The following is a 15,218-nucleotide window of genomic DNA, read 5'->3' as shown; positions in this document are numbered from 1 at the left end:
CTTTAAGAGGGTCCGCGAATATAATTAATCAAACTTGAACACGAAGGGACCCTTTGGTGACAGGGTTGAGATGTCATTTCTCATATGATGTGTTTGCGTTATTAATTTTATTTGTTTTTGTCAACTTATGAAGTATCAAGTAGAGTACTTTTACTTTTTAATTATCATCGTTCATCATCAGCATCATCATAATGAATGATTGATATCAATTGATTGATTAATTGTATGTAATCGTTTAGGTACTGCTATAAAATAGGCCATCCCTTCCTTTTCCGTAGGTGTCGTAAGAGGCGACTCAGGGAGCTTACGATGGAGGGACGGGCAGCAGTGTCCCTCTTAAAACATCTCCAAAAGCTAACCTGCGTTTACCAACCCGCCTGCCAAGCGTGGAAATTACTGGCAAAATCCTCCCTTATGGTCGATGGGGGGGACTATGTTCAACAGTGGACAGTTAACAGCTCATACAACAACATATATTGATGCTTTTACCAGCAACTTTGTAGTATACAGTAAATTAAAAGTAGCCTATGTCGATCTCCATTTCATATATAACACATTACATAGCGACGGTTAAGACGACAAGAGGTGGTACGTGCTGATGTTTTCAACAGATAGTTAGAAGGTCAATTTCATATAAACAAGCTTGAATTATTTGATTTTATTTGCGAATACTTATAAAACTATAAATTTACATAAGAGCCGTTGCGTTGATCCACTTGATTTTTTTTTAAAATAGTCCGTTGACACATACAGCAAAGTTTTGTTCCCTTTTCGTAACGTAGACGGACCAATCCTGGGGCACATCCGGTGTTGCTATCATTCGTTTCTTATTGTACGCGACAAGAGGTAAAAAACAAACTGATTTTCACATTTATAATATTAGTTAAGATTAGCTACTTTAATATTAAAAAATATCTTATAAATGTCTTTAATCAGAATTTTATATATTTACTAGCTGACCCCGTAAACGTTGTTTTACCACTTATTAAGAAATATAAAAATCGCTATTAAAAACAGGGGTTGATCGTAAAAGGGTAAAAATTTGAAGCTGTATGTATTTTTCAATGCTTAGTTATAATAAGATAAAAATAAAAAAAATGTCAAAAAAATAAAAAAAATATATTTAGGGGTGGGTCACCCTTATCATTGAGGGGTATAAAAAATAGATGTTGGCCGATTCTCAGACCTACCCAATATGCACACAAAATTTCATGAAAATCGGTGAAGCCGTTTCGGAGGAGTTTGGTAACAAACACCGTGACACGAGAATTTTATATATAAGATATTGCTAAGTACAAGAAATAGATTATTCTCCTAACGATATAAAATTTTAAGTAACGTTTTGTTACATGTCATATTGGAAAAAAATCTCCATTGTATACGGGGTGGGCCTTTGTGTTATCGCATTAGGGGGTCTGAAACTGAATGTGTCAGGTAAAGCTAACTTGATCCTTTTTCTTGTTAAAAGAATTTCCATGTCATAGTAGGTATCCTTTATTCATATTTGATAAATTGTTGTCGGCTTAAATGTACCTACAATGAATATAAAAATCAATATATCATTTGGAACATCAATGATTTCATGATTGATATGTCATATTTTGTTAAAATCCTAAAATACATAAAAGATGTAACCTCGTTTTATTTATGAGGATAACCTAAGTAAAATAACTTCGATAAATGACACACATTTTTTTCATTCCGTGCAACAAAATAAATCTTTTATGTTAGAACGAAATCCTGTAAATATCACAAAGAAAAAGTTTGGATAAAAGAAAGTTGTTAAAAATTTCACACCAACCATATATTAATCAGAGTTTCTTAAGTTCAAATATGAGGTTATACGACCGTGTGGTCCCGGCATAGAATTGGCAACGCCTTCCTTTCCCGTGGGTGTCATAGGAGGCGACTAAAGGTGGGCAAGGGATGGGCAACAGCGTACTTCTTAAAACATATCTGAAGCCTTACTGCAGTTGCCAATCCGTCTGCCAAGCATGGCAATTATTGGCAAAACCCCCCAAGGGGAGGTTTATTTTCTGCAGTGGACAGTTAAAGGCTGATATGATGATGAGGTTATAACCTTCACATTCTTATAATGAGTCTTTTAAATTCCATCGCATATAAAATTTAACTATAGCTACTTGTGCGATAGCTTAATCGGATATCTAAATGAATTCCAATCTATCAGAATTTGACATGGGTCGACATGGGAGGTGACATGATAAGGCTTTCATAGAACGCATGAAGAATAGCGGCTTATTTCACATATAGAAGATGATACAAAACAATACATAAGTAATTTGTATTTATTTTATCTTAATTCAGTTATTAAAGTCAATAAAAGTAATTTAATTTAATCTTTTAAATAAAAAAGTAGATTTTTATTATTGTCTTATATCGACAGTAGTCGTGTCGTGTTTATTTTGTTAACATTCCTAAACAGAAGGAGACTTTGTACAAAAGTCGTTTGCTTGGACACTTCTGTACCATTCGTGTTTCTACCGTGACGCAGTTATGTTTGCACAGCTGTGTTTTGGTTTGAAAGGTGGAATAGGGCAGTGAATTTACAGGGTACAGTGAAATAATACCTGAGTCCTCAGGAATGGCAACGTATGGGGAGTATCATGGGCCAAAAAGTATACTCTGTTATGCCCATGGTACTGCTCATGTCTATAGGCAACGACCACTTTCTATCAGGTGGTACGTCAGCTTCTTTGCTATTCTAAGTTGCGTAAAAAAGACAAATAATCTGATAGTTCTTCTGATGAAAGTAATAATGAGAAAAATGAAAGTAACAGGCTATCTATCTCGTATACTCTTTTCCTAGAGAACTTAATGACCCAAGCATAAAACATGATGTCCAACAGTAAACATTAAAAATTGTTTAATTAAATATTTTGCAGTCATTATTATCATCACGTTTGTTTATCATAGTTATTTAATTATCAATATATTATTAATAGTATGAATGTGTGTTTATATATGTATGTATATTTTATAATATATATTTGTATATATAAGTATATTTATATAATCATAATGTGTACTAGTTCTCTATTATATACATTATATAATTTGTGAGTTATATAATAGACGCGTTTGTAAATATTTATCCACGACAATTTTCAATATTTTTCACCGCATAATTAAATATCTATTTTTCTAAAGATTTGCACCCAGTAAGCCAACAGCCAATACTCGAAGATTGACCAATACTATTACTTCCAACCCCATTTTTTTTTTTTTTTGGCAATCTGTTTCTTATAGAACAATAATCCAATCTGCTGTTTGGATGTCAGTTTTAATAAGTTCAGGTAGTAATAATGACAAAATAATTCTAATCAAATAATCAGTATATGTATTGCTGTTTTCTATTAGCAAAGCTGTCAACATGTTTGCCCAATCAAATATTATAGTCTAATAAAATATTATACAGTGTTAAGTGTTATTAACGTTAAGTCTCCTCTCGATAAAGTATACAGAATTCAAAATAACAAAATTCAGTAAACAGATTAGGTATATTATACCTAAATATAAATTATTGCGAAATTATATACAACATAAAAGACCCATGGAAACCCACTCATGCCGTATCTGATTATGTCCCAAGAGAGCGTAGGCTGCTAGAATGAGTGCGGATCGTTAGACATATGCCCAAAAATTGGAATAAATTCAAATATAAATATTGCCTTTTCAAAATTCTTTTAGAACGTAGAAGCATATAGCGATTGTAATCATTTTAAATAATTCGATGACAGAAAAGTATGTCCTGTTTAATGATATGTTATTGTAAGTATTAATCAGTACAGGGAATATAGAAATCTGTGAAACATTATAATACTACACATAAACATAAAGTATATGTTCCAAGCAATTTTCATAGCTTTGTTTCACGAATAAAAATATTTATCTGGAACAATGAAAACTGAATACTATTCCATGTTACCAATACGAGAAATAAAAGTTTGTTTCCACTTATAATAATATTTCTACTGACTTCCCTATGCCACAATAACAAAAGTTACTTTGCAATTAGAGAGATTGTTCTCTCTACCAATGCAGTTTGAACTTTTCTCGCCACCTCGCGATAATAACGAATGGAAACTAAAAGTTAGAAGCAAATTCACAGCTGCTGACTTATATGGTCACTAGAGACCCAGCAATGTACTCGTAAGTAATTTAAGAATATTTATATAATATGTTAATAATAGTTGATGGAATTTTGTATACACATTGATATGGTTTCCTTTCCTTTCTTTCTCGTGAGTGTCGTATTAAGGCGATTAAGGGAATTTAATGGTTAAGGAATAGGGACACTATTGTCCCTCTTAAAACGTCACTAAAATCTAAATGTGTTTGCCAGCACGCCTGCCAAGTGTGGCAACTACTGACAAAGCCTTTTTTTATACAACTTAGAATGGCAAACAAGCTGGCGGCCCACTTCATGGAAAGTGGTAACCGTCGCCTATAGACATGAGCAGTACCATGGACATAACAGAGTATACTGTTTCGCCCATGATACCCCCCATGCGTTGCCATTTCTGAGGACTCAGATGTTATTCTTCCGTACCCAGTAAATTAACGTTATATCCCACCTTTCAAACCAAAACACAGCCATGCAAACACATGTATGTAAATGTTTTTTTATATTTTTTATTCATTTCTAAAAAACAACACATAATGAAATGTTTATGGACCATCGCCAATAGCAATGGTGGGTTTATTTTTTAAAGAGGCAGACAAACAGCCTGCTTCTTAAAGCAAGCTGCAAGCTCTGCAAGCTGCCTTCTTACAGGCAGACAAATATAGTGAGATAGAAAATTATTAGAAAAACCATTATTCTTCAAGTTTTTTTTTTTACAACACAGGGAGAAACGAGGTAATGTAAATAACCTGAAAAAAAGTCTTAAATGGAAAAACCGCCGCCCATGATCAATGTAACTTTTTGTGGAAGAATACAAGTGTTTTTTCTAATAATATAAATATTTATTTATTTAAAATGTATATGATATCGTGGGGTTTTATTTAATTATCATTTTGCTGGAAGTTGATTCCAAAGAATGGCTGTGGTGGAAGAAAGTGCCTCCCCTTTCGCACGTGTTGAAGACCGCCACTCGTCCAGATGATTGGGAGAGACTTTAGTTTGTGGCGTCTCTCTGAAAATCAGCAGCAGATTGTCAATCCGAACAATTCCTCAGAACACTCCCCATGATATATTCGGTAGAAGATGCACAGAGATGCAACATCTCTGCGCAGTTTCAGTGGATCAAGTCGGACAGTAAGGCGTTGACTATCGATAAAAAAGAACATATAATGAAATGCCCGACCATGAATGCAACGGAAGGAGTCGGTACTTTGGCGATCTCTTACCCACAATATAGTGAGAACAGTATTTCATATGCGGCCTGACGGGCTTCTCGTGCACAGAAAGTCATGTACAGGATATAAGAAATATATAAAATACTACAATGAAATAACAGAAATACGTATTATAGAACCTACGTGAAGGTAAGGGATATTTTGAAACGTATAGAATCTTTAACAATAATGTATTCACACAATAAATATATCTACCAAGACTCAATATATACAATCTTCCAATATACTACGATATGTTATGATAGAACGTAATCACAAACATCTATGCCTTGTAAATATATCTACCTTAACGTCGGATCTCTTAAGGGACATAGGTATTTATAAACACGAAACTAGCTTGTTAATTAAAAATGATACAGTATAAATATTGCACCTTACATTCAAATTGACATAAAAATTAAGGTTTAGTATTCCATAATATATTTATAGACTACTAGCTTTTTATAATATGGAATAAATACCAACGAAGTAGACTTTCTAGATGGTATATCAAGTTAAAATATCCATTAGATTTTAATTTAGCTTTAGAAACATTACTGTAAAAACCGCAACCAATTTGATGCAGTAGTTTTTGCATGATGTTAGAACAAATATACAGTTTTATTATCTATTGGTCTTATTGAGATCTTTCTCTCTTGCTAAGGCCAATTGATACCAAAACCATTTTTATTACATAACCCTCATGTACAAACGTGGTCTATGTACAATTTTATTACATTAATAAGATATATTGCGCCCTGAAACTTTGGGTAAATCAAAAGACAATATTACAAAGCGATCATAGAGACAAAATTTGCAACAATTATCTGCCTGGCAATAATTCAAAACTACGTAACTAATACGAATGATAACTTTAACTTCACTAGCTCATTTGCGGAGAGCCAAAGTTAATGAATGTAGACTTTAATTGAGTTCACGCTTTGATAGCAACGGTTTCAAGCTCCTTGGTTTCTTAGTAAATTTTGATGTCTTTAATACCAACTGTAGTTGTAATTGTAAAACTTTTCATAATGTCAACTTCAAGGATTTTAAAGACTTTATTAACTAAGTTATCATATTTCAACACCTCGCTTGATTTGAATAGGACTCCTTCGGTGTTGCTTATCTTTTAATAATTAGATTCTTAATAAATTTATTAATATTTCTAACAATCAGGATATGGTACATACATACATACATATCTGTCACGCCTGTCTCCTATTAGGGCAGGCAGAAACAATGGAACGCCAAATGCTTCGATTCAAACAAACCTCTTTCGCTTCTTCCACATTCATCAATCTTTTCATACACGCTCGCCGGTTACGAGTACTTTTAACTTGACCCTTTTTCAGCACGTCGCCTATTTGGTCAACATACGTCCGTCTAGGGCGGCCCCTACCGACATCTCAGGATATGATATAATCAGGATATTGACTGATCAAGACAAATATTAACCTAAGTCCTTTTACATCCCAAATAGTAATCGTATACCTTTCATGACGATTGGTCGTTAAATGCCAAGAAGTAATTAATTAGCTCTCACAAGCGAGAGGGGGGGATTATAAGTAATGTGGATTACCAGTCCCATTGCTAGCAATATACCCCGTCAGGTTGACCTTCATATTATCGCTCCTGAAAACCATTGTGCTGAATTTCAGGTGTATTTATCACGATGGGCTAACTGACCTGCTCTTTCATTTTCACTTATCATATCTCACTGGTGCCCCACCGGTGTATACCGACAGCGCATGCGGGGTTACCATTTCATTATCATCTATTAAAAAAAATAAACTAGCTCTCACATTTACAGTATTAGACTATTCTTTATTGTACACAAACATAATGTTAAGAACAATTAATTTTAAATGTAATAAACAAAGGCGAGCTTATCTCTGATAAGAGATTAGCAAGTATCAATAAAAATTATATAACCCTATGTTCAGCTTTGACGGCTTGACGCTAGCAGATTGACGGCTAAGATCATGATGATGAAATAATCTTTCATCTATTATGTTTTGGGTTTATTTATATAGTCCTGTTTGGAACAGAAAAGGATACTTATGTCCTTTTCCATCCACAAATTGTTGGTAGGCTACTATTTATCCCGGTTAGTGGCTGATCTCGGTCACACGAACGAAATCACGTGTACAAGCTTGTATTATAAATATATCATGCAGAAATATATTAAAAAACTTTAAGGATCATCGGAAATTGAATCTGTCAGGTACAACGGCGGACTGAATCCATCGACAAAGTTACAAGAAAACGCTCTTAGACTGAATAAGATTACGCGAACCTTATTCTATTGTTTACGAAACGTGATCCCTCAAGAGATGTACGTATACTTGGAAAGTACAAAATTTCGACATGTATATTATCATTTTAGTAAGCCTGTCCCAAATAAAAAGGAAGTGATATGAATATGAATTTTTATTAGATACAAAATAACTTCATTAAAAATCTACATTTTCGTGCTGCGTATATTACGCAATATTATTGCCAATTCGGAAACGAATTTATTTATTTATTTTGTAATTGACAAGGGTCACTCGGATGTCTATTCTCTGTCTATAATTTTTTTACAATTATATATATATATATATATATATATATATATATATATATATATATATATATATATATATATATATATATATATATATATATATATATATATATATATATATATATATATATATATATATATATATATATATATATATATATTTATGGTAATGTATTTGAAAGTGAATTAGAAGGAGACTGTGGAATTGACTCTCGTCTTACTCTACTCACCACTTGAAGGACTTGATATGAAGATTTTTACATATGTCTAACTCAATACTAAGATCAATTACTATTTAGTGAAGATTCAGCGGAATTAGGTTCCATGAGACTATTTGAAGTTGTCCATGACATAACGAATGAAAGATTTAATGCTATTGATAATAAATTGATTGTATAATTAATAATAAATAAAAAAAATAACATCAACTGTGCTCCTAACGAATTACTAGAATACTAAATAAACAACTGATACATTTTTTTTAAATATTCATAGTTATGTATAAAAAATACATATATTCAATACAAACAGATATATTAGTTAATACAATTTTTTGTGCAGGAATTCAAATAAACTACATTATAAATTGAAAGAAAAAAAAATACCTTCGTTCATGGAAAGCTGATCCCATATGGCGACTTTCGTGCCGGCCGGATCACTGAGCGCCACGTATGCCAGTTCGTCTCGAACTAAACGTAAGTCGTGATCGAGCGCCAGGATCCAGAATGTTACTGAAACAAAAATATGGTATTAAAAATTTATAATATTACAATAAGATAAAATCACCAACGTCAGCATCAATTTATAATATACATATGTTAAGGTGTTTAATTAGCTTTATTGTTTCCTTCAAATGATGATGATGAAATGATAAGAAATCAAAACTATGCTCTCCTTAATCCCTAATATGTATAGATGCCATAACTGTATTTTTTTTTTGGCTTTAAATTATACAACTTATGTCGAAAGAAATATAGAAAGTTATCCTCACTAGAGATCGAGTACTAATGCTGATAATTTTACAGGAGAGGATTAAATATTAAATAGCAAATATAAAGTCAAGTATATATATTGTACAAATATATAAATAATAAATAAAAAAGGTCTATTGCGGGAACTTTAGCTTAATTTACAGTTTTCGTTTTAGGATTGGTAATAACTACATTAGTCACAAAGACACTGTGCCGTACGTATTAACGCCCGCTCCGTAACACGGGATACAAAATGTAAATAAGAATAACGTAACAAAAAACACTACAGAATTATTTGTGAAACCTACCAATGTAATAAAGTTATCTGACTTTGTAATATTGTTGATTAAATATGTAATGCAATAATTCCGCTTAACATAAATTTAAGAATCGCTTCACGAGCATCTAATCGGAACTTAACGTCACAAACATAAAACCGAAACGTAAAGCAACAAAGTAAAAATTAATGACTGAGACAGAAACATAAAATGTAGACTTCGATACGAGGGCAAATAAACTTTCGTATGTTCCGCTTTTACGAGAATTATGGTAGAGACATTGTTACATACTTATTAGAGCATTGGAACAAAAATATTATATTTATTTATTTGTACTTTTAAACACATTAAAATATGTTTACAGGGCGAACCTAATGCGAGATGGCATTCTATACTAGTCAAACTTTACACTAAATAAAGAATATAAATTATATTGCATTTTTTTTTTGCTAAATTATATAAGAAATTTACATTTCACTCTTTTATATGTAGCTAAATAATGATAGTTAATAAGTAATTATCGTTTTTCACATATATATATTCTTTATTGCACTAAAACATACAGTTACATACAATAACAAGAAGTTAATGATATATTAGCAAAGGCGAACTTATTTATAAAAAAGATTTCTTCCAGTCAAGCTAACACAGTGGCATAGAAAGCAGTACTGCTAAATAGAAAAATGCTCATTTAATTAAAATATATTATGATTTAAAACGCATAATTTATATTATTTTAATCTTTTTATTTATAACCAAAGCGTTGATTATGAGATTAAAAAAAAATACTGATTAAAAAATACAGTCAAGCAACCTCTGCTGTTGTCACATTGAGATGGGATTAAAAAGTAAATAAAAATTACAAATTTTAATAAAAATTATAAAATACTTATTATAAATTTCTGAGCGAATCAGATAATAAATATTCAATGGCATTAGTTATACACTACCATAAGTAACCTGCATATATAGACCTTAACATGTTTTTAAGTCGTAACTCCATCTTATTTATGTTTTCGAGTTTTTTTTTAAATATAAAATTTAGTTTACTTATCTTATGCTTTATTTCATCTAATTACAACAAAGTACTCAGTCAATCAAAACTTTTAATGCTTAAGGTAATGCCCACATAAATGCTAATGTCCGTTTTTCTTTTAATCTGGTATGCGGCTCTTTTTTCTATTTACAAATTACTTTTTAATTTCTTTCAGGAGTTTATAGATGAACGAACGGAAATTATGTCCACGGGGTATTTTTATGAGTTGTGCTTTTTAATTTTTTTTTTATCCATTATTCTCTTATCAAGACTTTTCAGTGGATTTCAATAATATTCAAGGATTTTCTCATTTTAATTGTATTTTTTTTTTTGTGTATATCTTTAAGTATTAAGAATTAATTTCCATTCAACTAGAAAACAAAATGTTTTAAATTTTTTTTTATTTTAATTTGTTTTCAACACTATTAGATATATTATTATAGAATATACCCTATATTCTAGTCAGTTCTGAGCTGACTTTTATAATTATTTTTAATCGAAAAGGTATACTGTGATGTGTGGATCACGGAAGTAAGATTTATATATTTGTTCAAAAGAACCATTGAATTTGTTTGAAATAAATTAGGCAAATAATAAAAAAAATTATTAAAAATAAAATTTTATTCCACAAAAGAAAATGAGATTCCGTGTATGCCTCGGCACAGAATGGGCCGCCCCTTCTTATCCTGTGGGTGTTAGAGGCGACTAAAGGAGGGCGTGGGTGAGCAGCAGCGTCCCTCTTAAAACATCTGTAAAAGTCTAACTTTGCGGTTGCCAACCCGTCTGCCAAGCGTGGCAACTACTGACAAAACTCCCCTTATGAGGAAGATTTGTGTTCAGTTGAGTTAATGGCTAAAATAATAATAAAATAAGAAATGAAATTCACTAAATGACAAAATTAATACAAAAAAAAATAGAAATAAATGGGTCCATACACTTTAAAATTGTTCTGTTGTATAGGATATAGTTTGAAACACAATTTGTGTGATATATGTCAATGATTGGGTAGAAGAAAATACTTTTGCTTCGAAAGCGGAGACATGACACCGCTACGTCAGTACACTCGTGACACCGGCCGGTGTAATCTGAGGGTCTACCATGAAATGAAATTCCGAATTTTCGGACTCAATTAAGTGTTTTATTTATTACTAATAATCTTTGCCGAGCATATTAGAATCCAATGTGGTAGGGAGCAAGCCGATACAGCTGTTACATAATTAGTATTGGATTAATATATAAATATTAGTATTAGGCGGAGGCGATTGTTAGTAATGGGACTAACGACCCCTTGCAAACAAATATTCTATCAGACCCATCTCCACACGGTTTTGCTTGGAAACTTAATTTCGAGATTATTTTCTGGTGCATTTGTCACGATGAACTGATTAATCTGACACCAGTCTCAATTATCATCAAGCGTAAACTAATAACGCAGGCAGAGTTAAAATTACATATTTATCTTTAATAAAAATAACTGGTAAAGATATATACAGTTTATGACTACAGTATAAAGAACTACTTATATTGTGATATAACTACAATATAATATAATATAACTACTATAGTACAAAGCTGTACAAATTGAAATTGAACAGCAATTTCTAGTTAATTTATAACTAAACGTTCACGAAACCAGTAGTTAGCGAAATGTATGGGACGATGCTTTGTAATTAATTACTGTGAGTAACACCCGGGTTAGCGAACTTGAACGATAAAGGGAAAGTTTTAGCGGTTGGACAACTTCAGTAAGGTTTTGGTTTGAAATTCCAGAATTTAGTATCAGTGCTTTTGGATGCGCGGCTTAACTTGAAGAAGCACGTTTTGGTTTACAAAAAAAAGTTTATTGTGAATACGCCGATAAACGTCGAGAGGTTTTGTAGATGGTTTATAAGAGACTAATTGTTTACTCGTGACCATAGTGTAACCTAACGGCCTACCATGAAATATTTTCGAAAATTTCGGGACCCAACAAAACAAATTTATTGTGAAAGTTACATAATACATAAACAAAAATATTAAAAATGTTAAAATATCATTCTTTTGGACTTTTAGTATTATATTTATAGTAGGATTTATGATGAAACAAATATTAGGTTCTATTTATTAGGCCGATTTCTGTATAAACAAAAACACGAAATTGAGCCCATAAATCCGGAAATTCGATTCATTGTAGACTTCTTGGTCGAAACGTTGAGATAACCCAAGGACAGATAATATAGTAATATACTTTAAGAATTTATGTTTTTCTATCTAAATAATCGTATTAATTGTCGTCTCTTTTAAATCATAAACTATGCAAAGTGAAAATCTAAAAGTTAATGTTTCATAGATATTTCTATTGAAACTATTTGAATTTAGAACGTGACTGCAATTTTGTGGTGGGAAAGGGATTGTTAGTAATGGAGACTGAGAATCCTATTGCTAGCAATATATCCAACCAGGTCGACCTCCTCGCGGTTCTTCCTGGAAACTATCATGATTAATTCCTGATGAATTCATCATGATGGGCTAACTGGCCTGTTTTTATTCTCATCTATCACCCTTCACTGGTGCTCCGCCAGCGTATCCCGTTAGCGCAGGCGGGGTTACCATACCATTTTCACCCATCAAAAAAAAAAAAAGACTGCAATTTTGTTTCGAAACATGTGATGCACAAAAGAAGAAGGTCCTCAATTTATTCTTTTTTATTTTATTTCTTCAGTCGTCACATTTGTTCTTCTCTTTGATATTTGTTTTGAAGAATAATCATCACAAAATTAAAACAAGACCAATCCGAATGTAAACCTATTGACGTAATTAATTTTTACGTAAATAAATAACATAGTCATAAAAAATTGAACGTATTACCTAGTAGAAACTCCTTCATTAAAAAATCGTTTAAAATTTATGTAAAAGCATAGAAATCGGATATGAACATGTGTTGTGGTTTTTTAGATATAGAAGGTAACTTCGTGGAAAAATAATATCAATAAACTCTTAATAATTAAAATAAACTCCAAAAAACCTGGCAAACCTGGTTACTGGATAACTTTTCCAATTCTGAACCAATTTTTATCATTCTTTTTATATTGAATACAGTCTATTCTCGTTGTGAAGAAACATCTACTTATTCAATTCTGCATTCTACGAAATTCAAATATTTTCTATCTAATGTATCTACAAAATAAGTGTATTTTATCATAATATAATACGCTGTTTTTATTTTTTCAGTGCAATATATACTTGTTGCTTAATATTGTATAATAATGTGTGAGTTTCGTATACCTGTTCAGGGATTAACCGTAAATTATCTTCAATATTTCAGTACCCATTCTTTCCGGAATAAAACAACACGAGGTTAATTTTATTTGACTGGAAATGTGTATTCTGTTTCCTCTCCTTTTGCAGTACGCAAAATGTTATGTCAACAAAACAAACACAGTGCGGAAAAACATTTTATCTTCATTTTTGTATTCGCAATTTTATATGCAAATACTTTGTTGGTGTTTTAATAAAAAAATAAAATACATTTATTAAAAATAATGGTTTGCTTAGTAGCAAGAATAATTATTATTTTTTATATGAATTTTACAAAAACTTCTCCCATTGTATTCCTAATATTCGGCAATTGTAAACCGATTTCGAGGATTTTTTTTTACTCGAGATTACTTATGCTCATATTGGTTTCATAATAGTTTTATCACGATTAAAATCGATTTTTGCTCATAGAATAAAGAATGAATTTAATATTCAGATAAATCAGAACTCCAAAAAAATTCCAAAAAATACCAACTCAATAATTTGCATGTGATTCTGCGCGTGCATGTATTTGTGCGTGTGCATGCGTGTGTGTGTGTGCGTACGTGCGTATGAGTGTGCGTACGACAATTATATCTACCATTTTTAATTCTCTATTAAGTTTACCAAGATGCAGCTTTTTGTAAATATAATATCACAAAACATACATAATATTTAAATCATTTTAATCGGTATCTCGAGCGTTTCTAGGTAAGCGTGTTTCATAAAAGATTTTATTGTCTATTAAGTGAGGTAAGTCCGATCAGGAACCTAACTTCTAATAAAAAAAAATGTTTATACTCACTTGTCTCGCCCGGTCTATAATGATGTCGAGCAGGTCGGACAATCACATCCCTGACTGGACCAAGTAGTCTGATGACACTATGGCTCTTAGCTGTGCAATCATCATTCCCAAGACAACCGACTGTGGTATGTAGGGTGCAGTGAGTGGCTGGCGAAGACGGTATCTTGAGAAGGATGATTCCATAATCTGAAAAAAAAAATTCAGATGTAATTTACTACACTAATATTAATATATTCCCGTGTTACATATTATCTCTTTTTGTGTTATGTTTTCAAATTATAGTCTATATATGGTAAATTTTATCTAAATTAACTCAGAAAATGAGTGTTTTTACTTGTATCTATAACAGTATAGTATAAATAAATGACATTTCATTTATACACAATGAAATGTCATTTATTTATTTAAATAATATTAGTATTATTATGTATATTTATTAATTATCTAAATATCTTCATAAAACTTCTAATTCAAATATACAAATTTACAATTTTATCTTACAAAAAATATTCTTTAATGTTTTGTTTTCTTAATTATACAATATTATCATACCTACTTCTACAGCAATTAGTCTATTACCCTAAGGTTGTTTTGAAAAGATTACTTCTAGCAATAAGACCGCCTTACAGTACTTATATAGTTGTACCGTTACACTTATTAATTGTCTTGGTTATTCCCTATATTGTATAATACAAATAAAGTATATTCATTCAATAATTCATTCATATATAAAAAAAAGGCGAACTTAACACTATATACGTATAAAATAATATAATAATATAAGACTATTTCCTTACTAATTGCTAAGCAATCAGACCACCTTTTGTACTACACTATACTTATCGAAAATTCTTAAATCCTGTATTCTTGCTGCAATAAAGTGTTAAATAAATAAATAAATAAATAACTAATTTAATTTTTCCTCAAC

General features: G+C 31.2%; 1 protein-coding gene across 3 annotated transcripts in view; it reads right to left on the bottom strand.

Annotated features, from left to right (window-relative positions):
- LOC113523163 (C3 and PZP-like alpha-2-macroglobulin domain-containing protein 8) overlaps positions 1-15,218 on the bottom strand; it is a 267,491-nt gene that overhangs the window by 100,801 nt on the left and 151,472 nt on the right. For all 3 annotated transcript variants that reach the window (XM_052898520.1, XM_052898521.1, XM_052898522.1), the window contains 2 exons: positions 14,291-14,476; positions 8,530-8,655 (listed from right to left, as the gene is read on the bottom strand). In XM_052898520.1, the coding sequence (XP_052754480.1) occupies positions 8,530-8,655; positions 14,291-14,476 (312 nt within the window). The remainder of the gene's footprint in view (positions 1-8,529; positions 8,656-14,290; positions 14,477-15,218) is intronic.

The sequence above is a fragment of the Galleria mellonella genome, unplaced genomic scaffold (assembly GCF_026898425.1).
Source record: "Galleria mellonella isolate WM207_F2 unplaced genomic scaffold, CSIRO_AGI_GalMel_v1 utg44, whole genome shotgun sequence".
In the NCBI taxonomy this organism is placed as follows: domain Eukaryota; kingdom Metazoa; phylum Arthropoda; class Insecta; order Lepidoptera; family Pyralidae; genus Galleria; species Galleria mellonella.
This window is presented reverse-complemented; position numbering and strand designations above follow the sequence as displayed.